The 25,091-nt window shown below is 42.5% G+C and overlaps 1 protein-coding gene across 5 annotated transcripts in view; it reads left to right on the forward strand.

Moving 5' to 3' along the window:
- The first annotated feature begins 663 nt into the window (after nt 1-663).
- The window catches only part of LOC135488727 (beta-1,4-N-acetylgalactosaminyltransferase bre-4-like), a 41,729-nt gene continuing 17,301 nt past the window's right edge, over nt 664-25,091 (forward strand). For 2 of the 5 annotated variants that reach the window (XM_064773480.1, XM_064773481.1), the window contains exons 1-5: nt 664-753; nt 6,974-7,747; nt 18,777-18,992; nt 19,467-19,536; nt 21,164-21,396. In XM_064773480.1, the coding sequence (XP_064629550.1) occupies nt 7,523-7,747; nt 18,777-18,992; nt 19,467-19,536; nt 21,164-21,396 (744 nt within the window). In that variant the 5' untranslated portion in view covers nt 664-753; nt 6,974-7,522. Of the gene's footprint in view, nt 754-6,973; nt 7,748-14,321; nt 14,337-18,776; nt 18,993-19,466; nt 19,537-21,163; nt 21,397-25,091 lie in introns of all 5 variants that reach the window. The other 3 variants (XM_064773483.1, XM_064773482.1, XM_064773484.1) reach the window with 3 other exon arrangements.

The raw sequence follows: 25,091 nt of genomic DNA on the forward strand, positions 1-25,091 counted from the left end.
GGTAATGATGGTTGAGGGTTGGAGTTGAGGGTACCATCAAAGGGGTATACCCCTTTCTCGCCCTGGGTTAAACGTGTCACAGGACTGTACTATCATGAATGTTCTGGGGTTCCACTCGAGCACCCCCGGGTAAGCAGCTCGGAAGGACTTTGAGAGGCCAATGGGGGGTTTGGGGGTGCATTCCCCCAATGCACTGGCTAAATCATGTCAGAAGGACGGGGGTTCGGGGGAGGGGGGGGGGCTCCCTATGTCGAAGGTTTCGTGAGTTCACTAGAGCTTGCACTTTACATATGAATCTGCAAGAGTGCCAGATTGCCAGACTACCGGGGGGGGGACATTTTCCATTTCTTTGCTGGCTATTGTGATGACAGATGAGTTACTCAGTTACTGCTATTTGAGATACACGGAGAAAACTTTCTATCAAAACAAAAAAATTGGCGGAAGGAACTAAAGCAGGTTCCCAAGCCTAAAGGCGCTGCGCGCTCACAAGGGCACTGCACTGATAATATTTTTTTCATATTACTCACGGATAATGCTCCGGTGCACGCGCATGTACTACGACGACTGTTGTTCACGCTTAGACAGTGGCGCCTCTATCGGGAAAATGGGGAAAGTTGGTGTTCAAAAGCCATAACCGTAGGCTACGTCATTGATGGAATTCCCTTTCATGCCAGGTCGACAATTGAACGGCTGTTCATACAGGCTTGACGAGCTATTGTTGTTAATGGATGGATACGTCATAATGGCCAAACGGTATTGTAATATGTTTTTAAAAGTTTCTAGCTTGAATACATGGCGGGAAGTGCTCGTGCCACATGTAAATTGGCGTCGAAATGGGGACCCCTCCTAAGCGCTGAGCAACAGTGTATTTTTTTATAGCTAGCAAGAATAGCATTGTATTGTATTAAGACCTATAGATTTTAGGCCTTGCCTGACCATGATGATGGGCAAAATTATACTTATACATGCATGCAAAGGCCTCAGTATTCACCTCCCAAAGCTCTTACCGCCAAGTTGTCCCTTGAATTGATGCCGTATCTGTCGGTATCAAAGCATGCATCATCAATTCTTATGTGAGTTTCTGAATAGGATTCCCTTTTACACTAAATTTACAGGCCCTATTAAATGTCCACTCTTCATCAGGCCATCTCTCCAACTAATCTGCACCAAACTTAAGCTTCTAAACAATATACATGTAATGAACATTTTGGAAGGTGGCTCTGAACCAATGCTGGAGGTGGATGCAAAACAGGCGTTTTCATTTTTATGGCCTTAGTGTTATAGAGCTTTAGTAAAAAAAATTGTTACGCAGAGTGACAGTACATCTCCTCTGTTGTGATCGAATAATGGTATTGATATTTTAAGGCTGACGATGTTGGTTATAAAGGACTTTCTGCACAATGTTTGAGGATTTATTTCACTTCGATTTTTAAGGGGCGGTTCACAATTATCAACATTTTCACAAGTGTACAAAGAGTACACTTTTTAGCTCACCTCTTAGCAGAGGTGAGCTTATCCCATACCGTGGCGTCCGTCGTCCGTCGTCGTCGTCGTCGTCGTCGTCGTCGTCGTCGTCGTCGTCGTCGTCGTCGTCGTCGTCGTCGTCGTCGTCGTCGTCGTCCGTCGTCCGTTAGCAGGGCACGTTTCGTAACTGTTAGAGCTATTGAGTTGAAACTTGGTACACATGTACCCTTATGTAATGACACCTTGGAGACCAAGTTTCGGTCCGATTCGTTTCATGGTTTGGCCACCAGGGGGCCAAACGTTAAAAGTGAAAATATGCAATATCTCCCTTAATAGTAGTCGGGAAATTTTGAAAAAAATATGGTAGGTACTTCTAGCAAAGGTGCATCATATATCCTCCGGGTTTTTGATTTGACCTCCTTTTCAAGGTCACAGAGGTCAAATGGTGTAAATTGGCCATTAGGATGTAACGATGGCACGTTTCTAAACTGCAATGACTATTGATACCAAATTTGGTACACATTTACCCCTTAGTCAGGTGATCTCAGGTACGAAGTTTGGTCCAATATGATTCACCACTTGACCACCAGGTGGCAAAATCCAAAAACCTTAAAAATGTGATTATTCCTTAACTTCTTGCCCGATTGCCACTAATTTGATATCATGGGTACATCTAACCACCATACAGTATATGTCACACAGGTTTTTAATTTGACCTTCTTGTCAAGGTCACAGAGGTCAAATGGCGTAAATTCGCCGTCAGGCCGTAACTATGGCACGTTTCTTAACTGCAATGACTATTGATCACAAATTAAGTACACATGTACCCCTTGGTCAGGTGATCTCAGGTACCGAAGTTTGGTGCGATCTGATTTGCCGTTTGGCCTCCAGGGAGGGGGCCAAATCCTAAATTCTTCAAAATGCCATTATTCCTAGTAATGACTTGCCCGATTGGCACCAATTTTATATCATAGGTACATCTAATTCTAACAACCATTCAATGTGTCACCCGGGTCTTCTTTGATTTGACCTACTTTTCAAGGTCACAGAGGTCGAATGTACTGTAAATTGGCCATTTTGGGGAAATTGTAATTGCTTGGACCTACATCAAACCTAACACTACATGACACAATACCATGCTCTTTATCCATCTTTCCTCCACATGAGGTGAGCACAATGGCCCTGGCCATTTCATTGAGACCCCCCCCTCCCCCCTTGAGAATGTACAAAATAAAATGTTGATCAATTAATTTTGCGCCCAAACTAAATCGCCATTTTTGTGTTTCTCTAAAAAGCCAAACACTATATCATACATGCATCACATACTTATCTATCGATTTTATTGTGGAAACACTGGCAAAACACTGATAACTGAGTCCTGTTATGAACCTTGTCTGTTGACATACTGATTGCCAAATGCGAGGACAAAGAAATTGTATGTTAGTTTCATGTCCTGTTGTCATGCTATTGAAAGAGATAATAAGAATACTGCCCGAGTGTCTGATCCAAGTCACCACAAGTTGTTTTTTTCCGGCTTCAGGAAGTTTGAGACCCCAGGTCATTTGTAATTTTTTGGCCGACGAATGACGTGAATGCGTCATGGAAGACGTAAGTTTTGAGGTAACGACGTCACAACTTCACACCGATGTCGAAAGCCAATGGCGGGGGAATTCCAACGTAATGATGTAACAAAAGACAGCAAAGAATATGACGTCACGTGAAGTTGTGAACGGGCTTTCTACGGATTGCACTTGATGCAATCCAGTTATGATTATTGGATCGCAGATTGCATCCTATTCCTAGCTCGTCCGGTTATTTCAAACTTTCTTGCACTGAGCACAATGGCCCTTGGCCGTTTCATTCGTTTGAAACATTAGTTTTAATGAGATTTTAACTGGCAGAGACTTCATTTTAAAGCAGAAACATTCATTGAGAACACTTCCATGATTTTGGAGAAGTTTGCACATACTTTTTGTGACAAATTTTGTTGTTTTTCATCGCATGTCTGCTGGGTCAGTGCATTCAGGGTGATACGGACTTAAGCTGTTAACAATTAAATTTTATAAATCCCCTTTAAAACGAATGATGGATTTTAACGTTTAGGGGCTAATTATTATGACGAAAGCAAGTAAGCTAAATTGTTATTATACTGTTGTAGCAACAGGAGACAGAAATGGCCAGATAAATAAGGTGTGTGATTTTACTCTCAGAATTGTTTGTACGTGTAGTACGCGAGGTTATCGGGTTTAGATACTTTTATGGAGGGAGGCGATGTTGATACCTTGACCAAGTGATGCAAGATGACGTGACATATATCAATTAAGCCCGTTTCGTGGGCCCGCCACGTCACTCGCACCAGAGTGGAATATCACCGTTGTCTAGGGAACATTGTAACATCAACAAGAATTGTTTAAAAATCTAGGGGTCTCCTTCCCTCGAGAGAGACCGGCAGATGACTTCATAGAAACAACCTCCACTGTACCATATACAATCATCTATCAAATAAAAGTTTAAAAGACAAGAAGCCTCTCTCCTGCGAAGCTAGTCTTCCCAACTCAGCAATTCTCCAACAAGTCGATACTCGTTAACAAGATCCCGTATCAAGGGTATACCACGTGACCCGAGAGAGCTCTGTCCCAACGTGCGTCTTCCGAAACGGGCAGTGGCTTTGATGTTGAAGCCATGCGGTCCCTAGTTGCCTGACTCTTTATTTGAAAGACTCTTAACGCACTGAGTATGAATTTCGATCTTGCTATTGTGAACACATCTGTGACCCATCACAAAAAGAAGGGGCATGTCGTACAGAAGATGAGCCAGATGACACCAGGAGATTTATAATAGAAGAAAATCAATGTCCTCAATTTCACAAAAGGCGGGCAATAGTGAAATGAACCAACAGTCCTGCCATACAAAATACTTAATGATGCATCAGTTGCTTTACTGCCGATTAAGGCACGGGAAGGGCATTGTGTTGCTGGTGCGAAATTCACATTAAGTAAAATTTGCTAAGATTATCCAGCTCGCAGGCAATATGAACTAAGTCAGCATGGCTGTGTACACCAAAAAAACTTCCTGTTTGCAATACTGAAATTATAAAGTTCCCTTGGGTGATACAGCTTGCAATGAATAGATGGCAGTCATATTGGATTTTGTCTTGGGTCAAAAATTGATAGGGAAGCTCTTCTGCATTATACCATCACATCACAGTAGTTTCAGGTGTGTCTCTCAACTGGTCCTTGTGAAAAACAAAGATTGCCACCTTGTGACCAAATTGGATTTCGGTCAAAAAAAAGAAATGGTGCTGCACCCTTCCCCTTTAAAAGTGCTCCCTGCCTTTTTGACTTACCATAGGGGAGTCTATACAACACCGCAGTGTCCGTCGTCATCGTCGTCCGTATCCTGTTTCAAAAACAGTGGAACATTTCTTAACTGCTAAAGCTATGAACATGAAACTTCGTTCACAGGACCCCCCATGTCAGGTGACCTCTGACAATGAATTTCAGTCCGATCTGATTCTTGACTTGGCCACCAGGGGGCCAGAAGTGGAAACCTAAAAAGTGTGATATCTCTCTTATGACTCATCGAAAATGAGTCACTCATAATATGAGTGACTCATTTTCGATAACATTTTTATGGTAGGTTCTCCTAAGAAGGATACATCACATGTCATATGGTTTTTTTTATTTGACCTAATTTTCAAGGTCACATAGGTCAAATGGCACAATTTGGCTGTTTGAGTGTAACTATGGTATATTTCTTCTATTAACTTGAAATTTGGTACACATGACTCCCTACGTCTAGCAACCTTGGACACCAAATTTCGATCCGATCTGATTTTCGACTTGGCCACCAGGAGGCCAAAAGCTAAAAAAAGTAAAGAGTGCAATATCTCGCTTATTTGTGACCTGTTTTCGATGATATTTTTAGGGAAGGTACTCCAAGCAACAATACCTCACATGTCGTACCGACTTTGGTTTGACCTATATACTATTCATGTAGCATGTTTCTTAACCAGGATGAATTCCTTACCACCAAATATCTAGACGGTGAGCACAATGGCCCTTGGCAGTTTCATTTCAGAACCACTAATGCATTTTCTTTGTGCTAGCCCTGCCCTTTTTCTCCATTCACCCTGTCCTTTTCTTTCCTTATTTATAAATTCCCTGCCCTTCCAATGTTAGGCAAAAAACAAAGATGGCGGCCATGTTGGATTGATAGAAACTTCATCATGGATTTGGGGTTTGGGTTCAAAATCAACAACTAATTCATGAACATAAATTGAAAGACACCTGCTCTATAGTTTTTCAATTATATGGGCGCATACATGCGCCTTCAAATATGTGTTGCGATTCGTGATTGGTACTTGAATTATTGAGTGTGATGTTTGGATGGCGTTGTGTTGTGCCATACTAGATAAACGGGGTATGCCTTGTTTATCGAGTTTGAATCCAATGCAAGACACGACAGCATACTCGAGGTGTGTAAACTCGGGATATCAAGTATAGACCAGACCTGATTGAATTCAATTATTGAGCATGAAATCGAGATAGAAGGGACCGGATTGAAGTCAGTAATTGAGCATGATATACAGTTGACCAGACCGGATTGAAGGCAATTATTGAGCATGATATACAGTTGACCAGACCGGATTGAAGGCAATTATTGAGCATAATATACAGTTGACCAGACCTGATTGAAGGCAATCATTGATCATTTTAGACAGTTGACCTGACCGGATTGAAGGCAATTATTGAGCATGATATACAGTTGACCAGACCGGATTGAAGGCAATTATTGAGCATGATATACAGTTGACCAGACCTGATTTAAGGCAATCATTGATCATTTTAGACAGTTGACCAGACCGATTGAAGGCAATTATTGAGCATGATATACAGTTGACCAGACCTGATTGAAGGCAATCATTGATCATTTTAGAGAGTTGACCTGACCGGATTGAAGGCAATTATTGAGCATGATATACAGTTGACCAGACCGGATTGAAGGCAATTATTGAGCATGATATACAGTTGACCAGACCTGATTGAAGGCAATCATTGATCATTTTAGACAGTTGACCTGACCGGATTGAAGGCAATTATTGAGCATGAAATACAGTTGACCAGACCGAATTGAAGGCAATTATTGAGCATGATATACAGTTGACCAGACCTGATTGAAGGCAATCATTGATCATTTTAGACAGTTGACCAGACCGATTGAAGGCAATTATTGAGCATGATATAAAGTTGACCGTACCTGATTGAAGGCAATTATTGAGCATTTTAGACAGTTGACCAGACCGATTGAAGGCAATTATTGAGCATGATATGATGATATACAGTTGACCGGACCTGATTGAACAAGATGTGTACAATTGTTGTTTCAAAGTATCTAGACCATCGGAGGAATGCCCAGATATCGGAATGAGAGTTTGTTAGTGTTATTTCTGTCTCTTTTCAATTCACGAAATTCATAATGTAAATTTCTTCATTTGAAATAATTGCAGGTCTGTGTGTGAAAGCTCCAGCCGAATTGATGACATCCATTTGTGATTGTGTGAGGGTTTTATGCACGTATGATACATGATCACTGTTGATCAGCAGCAGCTGGGGATATAGGTTTCTCATTGATTCTGGTGAAAAACATTATGCTGGATTAAAAGTGAACTATACCAAGTCAAAACAAGTGAATATCTGGAAGACATGGAATTTGACGAATACTTCTAACAAAGAATGAATGTGCCCCAGTTTCACATACTTACATGTATGTATGTATGTGAAAACAATTGACTCAAGGACTTTGGTTATGTTTGCTCAGATATGACTGAGCAGTACTGCAACTTACCAACCTCTCAAACGTACATAAACACTAGTATGCACTTATTTTAGGAGTGCATGAGTATATGGGGTGTGTAGTTGTGGGGAAGTTACACGGTGATTGCCAAGTTCATTGTGATCTAATGGTGCTGGCTGGACATATAACATTCCACTTCAGCTGTCTTTCGCAAGCTGTTCCTTCACACATGTCACAAGCTTAATCAGTTCCAAATTTAATAATGTTGGCCAAACTCCGTTTTGCGTGTGCCTACATTCGGGAAAGATGGATATTCTTCTTCGGGATATTGGTGTTACTGTTGCTGCTACAGATGACCGTCAGCATGGGTTGGATTTCTAAGAACAGTCAGATGTTTAGTTTGTTGAATCGCGGAAGAATCAGAAACTTCTTCACCATTGACAAGGACGTGTGGACAAGTCAACCTTCGCCATTCTCAATATTAGAGGTGAGTGCACGTCTGATAATGAAAGGATGAGTTTTGAGATAATACAGTATATAAATTCCTGTATAAAAAGAAAGTAGGGAATGAAAGGGACAATGGTAGTTCTATTTTCCGTACATCCCATCTTGCTTAATTTTATAAATGTTTAATTGCAAGGAAGTTATTCAAACGAAGAAAAGCTTGGAAATTGTAACTACTAACAACAACTATAGTACAACCTCCCTTAGCTGACACCACTCTATTAAGGTCAACTTCTCTATAAGGACACTAGTTTTGGTCCCTTAGTGGTAGTTTCCATTCAATTTGTCCTCTCTATTCAGAACACCTCTCTATTAAGGACAGCACTTATCAGTCCCAAGGATGTCCTTAATACTGAAGTTCTACTGTGCTTTAGCTTTCGAGAATTTTATCATCATTGTACATGTACATTATATATAGTTACAGCTGTCCTGTTCAGCTATCTGTAACTAACAAGAGTTTGCAGCAACATACCAGCTGCCACCTGAACAAGCTTTAGTGACAGTCGGGCGTTTTACCTTGGGACATTCCTCCCTTTTATACAACCCAGTCCAACCTTTAACTTGACATGGAGGCCTATTACTCTGCCCATGGGAAATGAAATTTTCTTTACATGCCCAAATTCTTGGGGGCCGCTGAAGTTTAATTCTGTGAAAAAAACATTATATTTTGTCAGTCATGTGCCCGAAAGACGCTGTCACAGTCTGCTTCTATAAGGTTAATTAGACCATATCCACAACTCCGTGGATATGGTCTATTGTTTTTACTGAGCCGATCGCCAGGGTTTACTGTCGTTTCGCTACATTGCCAGTTCGCTACCAGTCGTTTCGCTACATGTGGCGGTCGTTTCGCTACATGGTAGGTCGTTTCGCTACATGGGTGGAGTCGTTTCGCTACATGATGGGTACGGTCGTTTCGCTACATGGAGGACGTTTCGCTACATGGATGTAGGTAATTTCGCTACATCGTAGGTCGTTTCGCTACATGGGTGGAGTCATTATTTTTTCAAGTTTGTGCTAAACTCCGGGCTAAATATTTGTTGTGAATTTAGGGAAAAAATGCTCGAGTATACTACAATCAAGATGTACAGACCGGGGGAGCTGGCGGTACGTACCCATAAGTCTTTGCGGTAGTCTCGCGCGTACCGGATATAACCCATCAAGCTTTTCTCCTTCAGAGAAATACTGCGTTGCGCTCAAGTGCCTTATAAGGCTGTGAACAAAATTAACGTTCGACCAATGAGAAAGCCACATTACCCTGCATACGAGGTTGGACGCGTGATCACTAAATGACAAGTAAAAATAGAATCAGACCACATGTTTCTATATGTCAGAATGCTGCCGTTTGCGCTGTAGTACACGTGTGTTGTCCAAATTTTCGATTTCAAGCAAGTTTAAGGCCAACCTCGTGTCCACCAGACTAATGCATAATTGGCAGTTGAGCGCAACGCAGTATTTCTCTGAAGGAGAAAAGCTTGATAGGTTATATCTTGATAGGTTATAACCCAAAGGCCTCCAAATCTGCGTTGGAGTGCGTTTGAATGACCCCTGTCAATCAATAATAAAGTACGAACACGGATACGGACGACGAGCGAGCCAACGCGAAGGCCTTGCAAAGGCCTCCAAATCTGCGTTGGAGTGCGTTTGAATGACCCCTGTCAATCAATAATAAGTACGTATACACGGATAGACGATTGAGCGAGCCAACGCGAGGGCCTTGCAAAGGCCTCCAAATCTGCGTTGAATGAAGTGCGGTTGAATGACCCCTGTCAATCAATAATAAGTACGTAATTGAGCGAGCCAACGCGAATGGATGGCTATGAGGTTACTGGTCCATTCAAGTGCGAACAAACTCTCAACAACTGTTCTGTCGTTATCTCCCCGTCGCTGTAATCGTCCCATGCCTTAAAGATACGTCTTTGAAGCGCAACGTACTTCTTTCGCTGTATTCTGCGCAACTTGCCCTCAGAAACCAGCCGTACCTGAAGATGCGCAATTTGCGCTTCTGAATTCAAGAGGTTGATCAACTGGTAGAAAGGGAGTCCGCTGCGTCCTCCGGCCCGTCTGTTTATCGCGTTATGCCACCCCTCGACGTCATTTTTCGTCCGTATGGGTGACATGTACACGCTCCAAGAAGTTTCATTCCAGTTCGGATTATCGAACCACGTATTCTCGATGTACGTCACCAATTGCGACAGAGGCTGCGAGGTTGCCCTTGTTTTCATTACATCGAAAATCTCGCGTATCCTGTAGGCGGGAAGGAATGGTAGGGCCATTAACTTCTTTATGTAGTCGTGTGCATTTCTATCGTTCGCGTAGGCCGTTTGCAAGCCGAGTTCTTGGACTTTCCGCCAAATTGCTTGGGTCCAGTGGAACAGACATCCTGTGATGTTGATGCCTGGAAATACTCGGCGGAAAGCGACCGGCAAAGTTTAAACGTGGCATCAGCGTACCAGGTCTTTGCTTTACTCAGGAGGTGGATTTGTTCATCTGTTGCGAAGATAAAATGCCGGCGATCTCGGACATTAATGTCAGCTTTAAAACAGTTGCCCCTCGCGTTTGCATTGATGTCCGGCCGAAAGAAGCGCGATTATAAAGCAATCTTGCAAAGGTTGAAGGAGATTGTCGGAGAGGTTCGCGTCGATAACATCGTTATTGACTTTGAAAGTGCCATGTGGGGGGCTTTCCGCCGAGCCTTATAAGGCACTTGAGCGCAACCCAGTATTTCTCTGAAGGAGAAAAGCTTGATGGGTTATATCCGGTACGCGCGAGACTACCGCAAAGACTTATGGGTACGTACCGCCAGCTCCCCCGTTCTGTACATCTTGATTGTAGTATACTCGAGCATTTTTTCCCTAAATTCACAACAAATATTTAGCCCGGAGTTTAGCACAAACTTGAAAAAATAATGACTCCACCCATGTAGCGAAACGACCTACGATGTAGCGAAATTACCTACATCCATGTAGCGAAACGTCCTCCATGTAGCGAAACGACCGTACCCATCATGTAGCGAAACGACTCCACCCATGTAGCGAAACGACCTACCATGTAGCGAAACGACCGCCACATGTAGCGAAACGACTGGTAGCGAACTGGCAATGTAGCGAAACAGCCTGATACCATCGCCAGGACCCGAGGGATGTGGTTTTCGACACGTATCTCCGAAACTGCCGCACGGAACGACCTGAAATTTGGTTAGGTTACGTTTCATAACCTGCTAACGAACAACGTGTACTTTATTTTTGCAGCCGTTGCTTGCTTTTTTAGTTTTCGGGTGATTTTTGATGAAAATCGCCGGTTCTGAACCGTTCCGGTAATAGCACTGCCTCCCGCGTTTTTACCGATTAGGCAAGTTGCTCAACGTTGATCTGTCCCGACCTGAACAGGTGGGAGGATACCCGCTACATGGAAGAGCCAACAGACATTTCATCTACGCATTCTAGACTGGGTGAGTGTGATTTTTTCGTGATTGTAATCGCCCTCAAATTTGTGTTGAAACACTGCATCAGACAAAATTAACTCATCAGAGGTCAAGAAAAGGATCTTAAGAATATATATTCGCTGTTAGTTTGGGTGATTATAGGGAGCACGTCCATCTTTTGAGGCAAACTTGTCATCCGAAAGTTTCCAGATCCCCGCAATGGCGGATATACATTCATCAAAAAAATTACGAATTCGGGCAAGTTTCATCAAACTGTGCGCCTTAAACACCTAAGAATGTCTGAAAATCACCCAGACTCTACACATGAGATATACCTTCACTGAAAATAATTGCTAAAACCTCGCTTAACGTGTCGCGAGTGCTGAAAGCAACAGTTTTGGAGATCGTTTTTAGCTCACCTCTTAGCAGAGGTGAGCTTATCCCATACCGTGGCGTCCGTCGTCCGTCGTCGTCGTCGTCGTCGTCGTCCTTCGTCCGTTAGCAGGGCACGTTTCGTAACTGTTAGAGCTATTGAGTTGAAACTTGGTACACATGTACCCTTATGTAATGACACCTTGGAGACCAAGTTTCGGTCCGATTCGTTTCATGGTTCGGCCACCAGGGGGCCAAACGTTAAAAGTGAAAATATGCAATATCTCCCTTAATAGTAGTCGGGAAATTTTGAAAAAAATATGGTAGGTACTTCTAGCAAAGGTGCATCATATATCCTCCGGGTTTTTGATTTGACCTCCTTTTCAAGGTCACAGAGGTCAAATGGTGTAAATTGGCCGTTAGGATGTAACGATGGCACGTTTCTAAACTGCAATGACTATTGATACCAAATTTGGTACACATTTACCCCTTAGTCAGGTGATCTCAGGGACTGAAGTTTGGTCCAATATGATTCACCACTTGACCACCAGGGGGCAAAATCCAAAAACCTTAAAAATGTGATTATTCCTTAACTTCTTGCCCGATTGCCACCAATTTGATATCATGGGTACATCTAACCACCATACAGTATATGTCACACAGGTTTTTAATTTGATCTTCTTGTCAAGGTCACAGAGGTCAAATGGCGTCAGGCCGTAACTATGGCACGTTTCTTAACTGCAATGACTATTGATCACAAATTAAGTACACATGTACCCCTTGGTCAGGTGATCTCAGGTACCGAAGTTTGGTGCGATCTGATTTGCCGTTTGGCCTCCAGTGAGGGGGCCAAATCCTAAATTCTTCAAAATGCCATTATTCCTAGTAATGACTTGCCCGATTGGCACCAATTTTAATATCATAGGTACATCTAATTCTAACAACCATTCAATGTGTCACCCGGGTCTTCTTTGATTTGACCTACTTTTCAAGGTCACAGAGGTCGAATGTACTGTAAATTGGCCATTTTGGGGAAATTGTAATTGCTTGGACCTAAATCAAACCTAACACTACATGACACAATACAATGCTCTTTATCCATCTTTCCTCCACATGAGGTGAGCACAATGGCCCTGGCCATTTCATTCTGTAATTCTGCTCACTCCTGTAGAAATGTACAGTAAAGCACGTATACACGTGCAGTGTAAATGGACACACGAATGTACACACCTTCTGAAAATATTGTCAGCAAAGGTGATAAGTGTTTGTTCTGAATTATGACAATGAAATTCATAGACTATTAGCAGGTAGTCAGTGTCTGTTGGTCTGAATAATGAATGATAAAACTTCTGGTGAAGTTAAAATATTTCCTCGCTCTGTTTTACAGCCTGACGCAGTGACGGGGATGATCAGCATCTGTTCTGTTCTGCGACCGCATCAGTCACGGATATAGGAGCCTTGACCACGAGGAGCTGATGAGGCAAAGTCGTATAACCGTCTTAACCTTGACATCGGTGCAGTGCTGAATTTGCCGTCCGAAGACAAACCAGTATAATATTCCAGCCGTATTTCGTTCTTTTCACTGTAATACTTTTACTTCAAAAAGACTGAATAAATAAACCTACTGTGGCAGTTAGTTTAAAAAGATATTATTGCATTTTACGTTTTTACTCTTAGTGCTGATCGGTCATACCACTTGGGCCTGGCCGTAACCTTGCATACTGGTTGTCTCGATGCCGTATGCTATGACCATGTATATATCTACTGGACTGGTTTGTTGCACCATGTCGAAGGAATTTTATGTAGAGATCAAGACACTTCCCTCACATCACAATCTACACCTCAAAAGAATGGTTGTAAAAATCCTTGCCATGATTCCCGGTTGCCCCTATGTTGTGACCATGCATGCATCAATGGCCTGGGATGTTGCAACCTACACTTCAAAGGAATGCGAAGTCTAAACCGCATTTATTTTTTGTCCCCATGTTGTGACTTTCCTAACAGCAATTGCAGACCATATCCCTGGTGATAGTGTTTTGTCATCTTAAAAATGAGCACCAGGACAAAGCACCAAAAACCTGCCACTTAAGATCAGATCAGAAGTTACCTACGTGGTGCCAGTACCCACAAGTGCATGATTGACACCTAGATCATTTGAAGAAAAAATTGGCAGCAGAACCATGTGTGCATGGAGGGAGGTATTATAATATAAATACTGTGGAGACGCAATGTATTATTGGTCGTCCCAACATTGGGAGCTTTCATCCCCACCAGCCATATCAGATGGCCAACTGGTTTCCCTCACTCGACCAGAAAACTCATCAAAAGATACGAAAGATGTTGAGATTCAGATTACATTTGCTTGTTGTCTGCTGGATTCTGACCATCCATATGCTGAGTTGTTGCAGTCCCAGAACCATCGCTAATTCTAGTATTTATGATGCACCTACTGTCACAACCTAATTCAGCTGGTTATTCAGGTTATCTGGTTATATCCTTGTGCAAACCTAATTTCTCAACATGACAAAATACTTTCACCAGGGATATGGTCTGCAATTTGCTGTCAGGCGAATTGCCCAATACTAGTTATGACATGTGGTCACCCATCATCCATAATAGTGAGGTTTCGCAACCACCCGTTTAGGCCCTACGACGACGTTTATCTATTGTGTGAGTTTACCTGAACAATAGATAAACGTCGTCGAAGGGCCTAACCGGGCAGTTGCGAAACCTCCCTAATCTGAGTCCCTTTTTCTCCTTGCAGAATAAGAAGCCCAAGGTACATACTTACCCATTATCATTTTGTAAGGGACACCTCCTATGAAAAATAGTCATAAATTCCATAGGCAGGCCATTCTGCTTTGAATTAGGGTCAAATATATGGGCTGCACAATTCACGTTTTTAGGTAATCAAGGTGGCGCTATGGTCAGGCAGAAGCATGTGCCCATAACTTTTATTGTTGGAAATGGTACACCTTGGCAATGGTAGTGCCCTACAAGTGTCAAAACCATGGGCCAACAGTTCTGCTCAGAAATAAATGCAATCGAAATGCTTAGATGGTAAATTGACCAGAAAAAATGGGTGTGGCCCACTCAAAAGGTAAGGGGTTAATCAGAACCCTGATCGGAACCAAGATGGGTGATTTTTCTATATCAGCCACCGTACTTCAAAACTGTGAAATATAAACAAATTCGGAGATGGAGAGTTTCCACCGCTGTGCTGATCTTTAAAAAATTATGAAAATAAAGCTGGGCAGTCATTAGCGCATTGAGATATTTCAAGTTCAAAAGCAATTTTTTAAGTAGTCCAATATTGACCCTCAAAACATTGACCGTTTTCAGAGGCATTAGGAAAAAAACTGTTTGGTTGAGGGACCTGGAATTTCAGGATTTTTCTATCTACCTTCAGGCCAATCTGAGACGGTCATATATCACCCTCTAATAGAAAACTGCCTGATTCTTATAAAAACTGGCTCTTAAACCTCTTAACCCTTTAGACGCCGTATCGCCCCAACCCGCCCAAGCATGCATCGAACCATATCGCCCAAACTCGCCCGGGTACTTAGCGGCCCCTGAGGCACAAATTAATGACGATTACAACTATCCAACCTCGATTCTAGATAGTAGGCATCCTCATCTTCAAGATCCATGACCGTTGTAAATAGGCGGCACTACACAGTGGGGATGGGGTCCGTTTTGTCCCCCCCCCCAGAAATGTAGTTCTTAAGACGCAGGCCGTTTCCATGTTCATGAATGGGTCCAACTGTTCGAAATACTATTTACTTTGACACCCTGGTCTCAGTCCATGCCAGGAAACGGACGCGATCACGCCCGCAAACGCCCGTAAACTACTCCGCACGAGCGCTATCCATAACGCCCGCCGGACACTTGAGGAGCGCGTGCCGTACGTAATAAAAAAACACCGGCGCGATAATGCCCGCCGATTCCCAGCACGATCGTGATTCATTTCCCGGTATCCAGAGTTCCATTTCGCAGAAATCTAGAGTCTCACTCAACGCGGTAATTATGCCGTTTAGCGCTGGGTGCACGCCAGGCTGTACACTTCGCTATAGTTGGCGGTTGCTGCAGTGCGCGGTAATGGCATATCGAATCAGGATGGAACTAAGCATTACAAAGTGGATTGCGTTTTGAGAATGTTTCTTTGCCGGGAGTTGGCTGCAAAAAGTGCATAGCAGATAAAACTAGTTTTTTGTCTAAATTCCTTGTTCATAATGTAATAAATTGCCATGCCCGATGGGCAGTATGACTTAGTCCTGCAACTTGCCCAGAATTTTTTTTACTCTGGAATTGTTTACAGGCGTCTCATGCGGCCGCAGGCATGATCGCGCCTGTTTCCTGGCAGTAGTTTGCGGGCGCAGGGGTGATCACGGGCGCGGGCGTGATCGCGTCGGTTTACTGGCATGGCCCGCCAGCTGGACAGCTGGCGGGAGTGAAAAAAATAGTGCCCGTGGAAAGGGTTGCAGGAGTGACTGATGGTGCCCGTGGATTTTTCTCATGGCAGGCACTGTGGTCTTAGTTTCCATGTGCAGAGGGATCTTTGGCGATTTTATAGAGCCTAGAATCTGCACTGTGTAGTACCACAATAGGTTGCTGTGGAACGATTATGTGTATTTTCAAGTTTAAGTTATTGATTTTTTGGTGACAAGTTGGCCTGGGTGGCATTCTATTGTGGGTGTATATGGATTGAATAGCGGCCAGTGTGCTATGGCAAGACGTCTTTTGTCTGTCGCGGACATGTTGGCGGGACTTGAGGCTGCCGATTCGTGCTCTGATGATGACCTTGAAGGGGATAATGATTTTTGGGTGTGGTCTGGTAGGGAGGGGTTAATTTTCGTACTTTTGGCCATTTTGGCCATTTTGCTGCATGGAATCTGTAGAGAAAGGTCTAAGGAATAAATTAAGCATGAGTTGTAGTACATCATCTTCAACTTTTTCTATCTCATTTGAGCAAAAACTAAAGAGTGTGAAAAGAGTTGAAACTGGCAAAAACCAGTGGCGAAAAAAGCTGAATTTATTGGTAATGGCTGTTGTCTAAAGGGTTAAAGGGACAGTGTAGGCAGTAGCTAGGCAGGCAAGATAAAGTTTCACGAAGTTGCCAATAGGGGTCTCTCACATCTCACAGTACGTCGAAATGATTCACGCTTGTACCAGGAATATATTAGTGCTGAATCTGACATGACCTAGGGCTATTACTGTGTATATTAGTTACCTGAAGATGGCCAAATTAGGCCCTCTGCTCCTGCCTATAGTACCCCTTTAAGTGGCTTGCAATGGAAGTGTTGTAAAAAACCTTCTTTTTTTCGAACTTTTTTTGAAGTCTCTTTATTTTGAATTATAAAACACAAAGTTCTTAGAATCTTGGTCTTTAGTTCATTAAAATCGACCAATCAGAACTCTAGATATGGCAATTTTAATAGAGCGCACTTAGATCAAAACAGTAAGCGTGAATAGGGGTTCGAGGAAAACTTATCCCCGGAAAACTCGTCCCCGGAAAATTCTACTCCTTGGAAAATTCGTCCCCGGATTATTCGTCCCCAGAAAATTCGTTCCCTAGGAAAATTCGTCCCCTGGAAAATTTGTCCCTGGAAAATTCGTCCCTGGAAAATTCGTCCCCGAGGATAATTTGTCCCTGGAAAATTTAACAAAAGTTGAAAATTTCTGACATTACTTTGGCAATTACTGTAAAATTGTGGAAAGAAGGTCCAATTCGCAGAAGAGTAGGTTTTCCTAGATAGTTTTCAAAAATCAAAAAATTTCCCAAAATCACTGTTCAGTGTGTTAATATTAAAGATGGCAAAAGAAAAACAAACGCAGTAGCATTTTCAACATTCCGAGTGCTGCCCGTCATATTGTGCTGTAGTCTTTGCTAAATAAGAATGACTTTTGCGTGGCAATTCATGGGAAATGGCAAAATCAATTCACTGGAAAGGCCAGCACAAACAACCCAATTTACAAGTCTTTCATTGAGGACAAAATTACTGGGGACCAATTTTCCTTGGGGACCAATTTTCCTTAGGGACAAATTTTTTGGGGAAAAATTTTCCTGTAACAGTGAATAGGTGTGTTCTATTGTTGGAATGGCAAACCATTATGTTGTCTATACCGTGCGTCCCATAAAACTGCATACATTTTGTTGTATCTCCACCATTGCTTGTTTGATTTTGATGAAATAAAAAATAAATATCTTGGAATTGTGTGCTCTGTCATTTTAGGGGGGGGGGGGGGTTCCAAAAAAGTTAGAAATAAAAGAAGTTTTTTGTAAAAGTTTTTTGAATGACCGATTACATAATGAAAAACCGGTGTCATTACATTTCTGTCATAATGAATTTTTAGAAAACAAAATTTCTAACAATATGCTAAAAGCCGCATTGCATTTCGACCATTAGTGAGGGAGATATCGTTTGAATTAGGTGTTGATATTAATATGAGCTAGACTGTACATCGTTAGATATCATGGACTGAGTCAAATGCTTCCAATGACCAGGGTACAACTACGATCTTGAACTTGAAGATAAATAGAGAGTACTGTCTCCTTCGAGGTGCGTACTGTCAGCTTGATTCTGAGATTTCTGAGTGCGGTTACCATTCATACAAATCATTTGAAGTACGGTACTGGAACCGAGGTTGATAGTTTAATCTCGACACTGGCCTAAAGGTGATGTACATCTGTACTTCACCAATTGTGGGTGAATGTCTCAGGGGTTTGTGTGCAGGGCCTGAGAAGCGAAAGCTAACTGGGTCAAATCGGAGTCAACTTTGAGAAAGCGTGATAATTCAGTCAGATTTTGAATTTTTTTCCCTTTTTTTGTGCCGTTTGTTGATCGAAACTACTTATGTAGAATGGGAGGTGACTGGGCAGCCAACAGCTGGGTAATATTGCGCTTTAAATAATGCCAATGGTCCTTTAACCCCTGATTTCCTCAGGATGCACCCAAATAGACGGTTTACGAAAATGAATAATATATCTCAAAATTTACTCATAATATGATGTTATATTGTCCAGGTTATTGTACACATGATGGATGAATGCAATTGAATGGTAAATCCAAAACTATCAATTCAGATTTAACAGGCTGTCAGAAGTAATTGGTGATGATTGTCCCAATTGATCGTATTGTTGTTGCACATTTTAATCACAACAAATGACTTGTTGGCCAATTTTGATTTTTTTCTTAATTACATTGCGTCCATGTTCTAGCAAACTACACCATTTGTCGTCCTCGAACCAAAACAAAACACAATGCATGTGACGGTTGTCCTGACAGCAATGGTAAGCCCCAGTTCTACGAGACGAGTTCGTCGACCGACCTTTATAAGGCATGTTAACCTCACTGCAAAGACGAGTCGCCCTTCACTGGGAGCAATCTCAGTAACAACACCTTTGGCGACTACATTTAGGGAGAAACGACAACAGGTTAGCTTATCACTGCTGCTACAGCTTTTAGTTGTCTGTTCCCGTTTCTTATCTTTCTTATCCTTCCACTGTACGCCCTTCACTCATGGTAAAGCGATTGGAACTCTTTCAAAATGAAGTGAATGCCTATGAATGCCAGTGAATTTTGAATCTTGAATCTTTGTGGAGATTAGAGTCACACATTTAAAAACAAACCTCGCTATCTAAAAGTTTTACAAAACACTTTGATTATAACTTGTCAGCATAGATGACTTTTCATAAGACAAACCACGCGTCACTTTTTCATCATTTTCGATTTGCTATCGCCATCCTATCGCTGATGCTTATTATAGCGCCATGACAAGCTTACCCTGGGAACGAGAAAGTATGGTGTGGACGAAAAAGGTATTTGATCCGGATCAAATCTTGAACCGGGTTAAATAAGCCGGGTCAAATTTGTATGGTGTAAACGGCGCTACTATCTTGTATTTTCAGGGCTCAGATAACAAACCAAATCAATCATCATCTTCCATTGGCATTTGTCCACTCATTCCGAAAGGACTAGGTAAGGGGGTCATTCCACAACCAAAGTGATCATTTTTACGTTATAAGTGCTCCGCAAATCTGGGATTTTTGTTTGCTGCAACCTGCAGTCATGATCCCATGCAACAACTGATGATCACAGGTATCTGCAACAAGAATCAGTGATCTGCTACAGTCCTAATCACAAATGACATCCATCCTGCTCCGCGTCATTGACGTGCAACATGCGCGCGAGTTATGCACCGAGTTGTGCGTCATTGACGCACCAGTGACACGCGAATCTCTATGTTTTGCGTAAATTGCGTGCGACCTAAGTGTGACTTACGGGCAACCTACATGCTGGGTAGTGCGTCAATGACAATTGTGATTTGGACTATCAAACCCAGCAATTAGTGGATTTACCTGCAGATGAGTGATCTTTTTATCGCTCAACACAGCGATAATGGTCACAAGTTACAGCAACAAACAACACTTATTTGCATGGGGTTTAGCCAGCAAACAGTTTTCACTTTCTCTTGAATCTCTAGTTCCGGAGTCAGTTAGTGGCAACTACAAAGCTCGGAACAAGACATTGACCGAAAGGGGTTATATTCAGTGACTCAACCAAAATCACACCATCGTTGTCGACCAACTCTCCCACTATGCCACAGTTCCCCGGAATGGTAAATAGGTTGGGTAAGCTTGGAACACCAGCCTGAAATATTTATTTAACCCTTTCACTGCAGGTGACGTGCATAACACGTCATGTACATGGTCCCATGTTGTGCGTGTGACATGCGTAGCATGTCATGTACATGGTCCCATGTTGTGCGTGTGACATGCATAACACGTCATGTACATGGTCCCATGTTGTGCAGGTGATGTGCATAACACGTCATGTACATGGTCCCATGTTGTGCAGGTGACGTGCATAACACGTCATGTACATGGTCCCATGTTGTGCAGGTGACGTGCACATCACGTCATGTACATTGTCCCATGTTGTGCAGGTGACGTGCATAGCATGTCATGTACATGGTCCCATGTTGTGCAGGTGACGTGCACAGCACGTCATGTACATGGTCCCATGTTGTGCAGGTGACGTGCATAACAGGTCATGTACATGGTCCCATGTTGTGCGTGTGACGTGCATAACACGTCATGTACGTGGTCCCATGTTGTGCAGGTGACGTGCATAGCACGTCATGTACATGGTCCCATGTTGTGCAGGTGACGTGCATAACAGGTCATGTACATGGTCCCATGTTGTGCGTGTGACGTGCATAACAGGTCATGTACATGGTCCCATGTTGTGCGTGTGACGTGCGTAGCATGTCATGCCCTTCTAAGATATTTATTCACCAGCACTTGGCCTCAACCTCTCTAAATACTCCAAACGCATGCGGGAATAATTAGTTTCATCCTAATAGTGTAGATGGCGACACTTTGGAAGAGTTTCGACCGTTCAGTTAGGAGTTAGCTCTAAAGTTTATTATTGGTATCGACTGTCGGCACATGGCGGCGCTGGTCCAAAAATGGCTGCCGCAGCAAAAGGGTTAGAGGCTGACATTTATAACTGAACAACGCACAAATGAATTGTGCTAAAATTAATAGATACGAAAGCTGCAATTGTTAAGTAAAACTTATTTAAAGTGTATGATTTCTTTCAGTTGGTCAAATCGCCATCAATATGACAGCAACAGGGTTCCTTAATCTTGAGAGAAGTTTCACAAACTTGGAGCCAGGGGGGCTATACAAACCACCAGATTGTCGTTCCCGCCATAAGGTCGCAATTGTCATTCCATATCGTAACCGAGAGAAACACTTGAAGATCTTCCTGAACAACATGCACCCGTTCCTTCAGAAGCAACAGTTGGAATATGGAATATATGTTGTTGAACAGGTAATAACAGGGGTGGATCCAGGATTATGACAAAGGGGGGCCGCTTGGTTAAGGGCACAGCCCAAATACTCCGAGCACCGTAGTTGCGTCCTTGTCGGGGGTCTGGGTTACGAGTTGGTTTTTTGGCTCACCGTAAGGGGAGTCTATACGATAGCTCTGTGTCCGTCGGCGGCGGCGGCGGCGTCGTCGGCGGTGTCGTCGTCGTCGTCCGTCGTATCCTGTTTCAGAAACAGTGGCACGTTTCTTAACCGCTAGGGCTATGAACTTGAAACTTTGTACACAGCACCCCCTAGGTCAGGTGACCTCTGACACTGAATTTCGGTCCGATCTGATTCTCAACTTGGCCACCAGGGGGCCAAATGTCGATATCTAAAAAGTGTGATATCTCGCTTATTAGTGACTTGCTTTCGATGAAACTTTTGTTGTAGGTACTCATAGCAAATATACATCTTATATCATACGGGTTTTTAATTTGACCTACTTTTCAAGGTCACAGAGGTCATATGGCGTAAATTGGCCGTTAGAGTGTAAACTATGGCACGTTTCTTAACCACTAAAGCTATGAACTTAAAACTTGGTACATATAACCCCCTATATCACATAGCCTCTGGTGCTAAATTTCAGTTTGATCTGATTCTCAACTTTGCCACCAGAGGGCCAAAAGTGGAAATCTAAAAAGTGTGATATTTCGCTTATAAGTGACTTGTTTTCGATAAAATTTTTATGGTAGGTACTCTTAGGAAGAATACATCACATATCTTACGTGTTTTCAATTTGACCTACTTTTCAAGGTCACAGAGGTAATATGGTGTAAATTGGCTGTTAGAGTGTAAACTATGGCACGTTTCTTAACCAGTAAAGCTATGAACTTGAAACTTGGTGCATATAACCCCCTACATCAGATAACCTCTGATGCTGAATTTTGGCCCGATCTGATTCTTTATTCGGCCACCAGGGGGCCATAATGATAAAAGTAAGAAGTGCAATATCTTGCTTATTTGAGTAAATTGTTTTCAATAAAATTTTTATGGCAGGGACTTCTAGCAAGGATACACCACATGTCTTACGATTTTTGGATTTGACCTCCTTTTCTAGGTCACAGAGGTCAAATGGCGTAAATTGGCCGTTAGAGTGTAACTATGGCACGTTTCTTAACTGCTGATGCTATGAACTTGAACGTTGGTACATGTAACCCCCTACATCAGATAATCTCTGACACCGAATTTTGGCCTGATCTGATTCTTGATTTGGCCACCAGGGGGTCAAAACTGAAAAAGTAGGACGTGCAATATCTCGCTTATTAATGACTTTTTTCGATGAAATTTTTATTGCAGGGACTCTTAGCAAGGATACATCATGTGTCTTACGATTTTTGGATTTGACCTTCTTTTTAAGGTCACCGAGGTCAAATTGCAAAAATTGGGTGTTAGAGTGTAACTTTGGCAAGTTTTTATGGTGGTTACCCCTAGCAAGGATACATGACATATCATACGGGTTTTTGATTTGACCTACTTGTCGAGGTCACAGAGGTCAAACTCTAAAATTAGGTCAATTTTGCTTACGTGTCAGTGTCATAGAGGTCAAATTGCGTAAATGTGCCGTTAAGAGTGTAATTACCGTGGTACGTTTCTTAACCACTAAAGCTGTTAACTTGAAACTTAGTAGGCCTACGCATTACGCCCTAGGTCACATATCCGTTGTCGTTGTCGTTGTATCCTGTAGCACGTTTCTTAACCACTAGTGCTATGAATTTCAAACTCAGTACACAATTCTACCCAGATGGTCCGATAAGGGTTTTACAACAGCATCTGTCATTGCACTGGCAAATTCTCGCTTGAAACAATCCGATCACTCTGAAACATATGCTTTGCCAAATTTCAAACTTGTGCGTAATGATTACCCACCAATAGACAATATCATGAGATCAATGCATGGACTGATGCTATACATCAAGAATGATATCACTGTCTTTGACACAACAACCCATCGAACAGACACTTTCGAAACAATCGTTCTGCACTTACAGCCTCCACATTCCAATTCTTGTGAACAATGCCATGTCCTTTTCATAAATGTGTATCCAAATTCCACTTGGCCAACACTAATCAACAATTTCCATAGCTGCTTTCTGCCTTACCAACAATTACAGAAATTCTTTATCATTGGAAATTTCAATAATATTGACAAACCAGTACTGGCAAATGATCCAGATTCAGACAAAGTCAAAAAAATTGTGGTCAACATGTACCAAAATGACTTGCAAACCATCATGATGCAGAGATATCAACTCGAACAATATGTTGGAGAACAAACCACAAAAGATCCGCCAAAACAATCCAAAAGGGATCAACATCTATTTACACAATCAGATAATGGTATGTTGACCACCTATCAATTGAATGAAGAAACGAGCACCAAAAAAAAACAAGAAAAAAGTACAGTGGAACCCCGGTTGGCGACCACCCCGGTAACGCGACCACCCCGCTAACGCGACCACGATTCTCCGGTCCCGAATGGTTTCCTCTCTAATTACCATTAAGAGACCCCCGCTAAGACGACCACCCCGGTACCCCGACCGCGACCACTGGCTTGGCCGGTCCCAAACTGAAAATCAACCCCGCTAACCCGACCACCAGGCCTAATTGCCGTAATCGGTCGCGACCGCGGCATAGTGATTAGCACCTCGCTGCCAAGCTTTGTTGAGACGGGGACAATGGCCATGGGAATACATATGAAAACAAAAAATACAATGTGATTTTGCAGGTATGATCAATTGTATAAGTGTAAATGAATAAATACACTTTCCTTTTCTAACGTTTTCATGGTTTGTTTTCATCACTGAGCCAGTTCAGTACCAGACATGCGCACTCAGCAGCAGCAAAATCATGTGATTTGCGTGATTTGCATATGAACTTATTATAAACGGCGGGTAGTTTGAAGACCACACTTATGACAATAACAAGCTAGCGAGACGTTTGAATGTTTTATGATATGGAGAACTTGGTTGATTTACTACAGTATCATTTTATATTTCTTTAAATATTTTGACTGAAAATAGATTTGATTAAAACTGTAGCATTACTCAACTCATCATTCACGTGGAATCATACGACAAGTTTACTTCAATCGTCACAAACAGTCGGGTACATGGAGGATGATTCACCAAATTGCCCGCAAATGCGTCACGTCGGGCAGATAATGAAACTTTGTGGATAAAATGAGTTACAAAATTACCTTTTCTAACTCATTCTGAGAATGTAACATGTAATTTTATTGACGAACTGTTCTTGCGAGGCATGATAACAAAACTTTGGAGCGTGCATCATCTCAATCAGGCAGCGTTGCTATGGTAGTACAGCGTACACACGCCATGAAGTCGGCAATTTTGGCGGGAAAAATTATCATGTATTTCGTCTGGGGATTCCCAACCTCGCTAACACGACCACCCCGGTAACACGACCACTCTGACCACGGTCCCATGAGTGGTCGTGTTACCGGGGTTCCACTGTATACCAGTGCCCACATGCAGAATTAGATTTGATGTTCACCAATCAATTGAATTCCCAATACATTCACTCAGTGCAAGTAGTTAGCCAGACATGGTCAAATCATCGAATAATACGAACTGCCCTATCATATCAACCGTCAAATCTACTCAAAATTGTCTACCACAATGCTAGATCTGTTCACAGACA

The sequence above is a fragment of the Lineus longissimus genome, chromosome 5 (assembly GCF_910592395.1).
Source record: "Lineus longissimus chromosome 5, tnLinLong1.2, whole genome shotgun sequence".
NCBI classification, from domain to species: Eukaryota; Metazoa; Nemertea; class Pilidiophora; order Heteronemertea; family Lineidae; genus Lineus; species Lineus longissimus.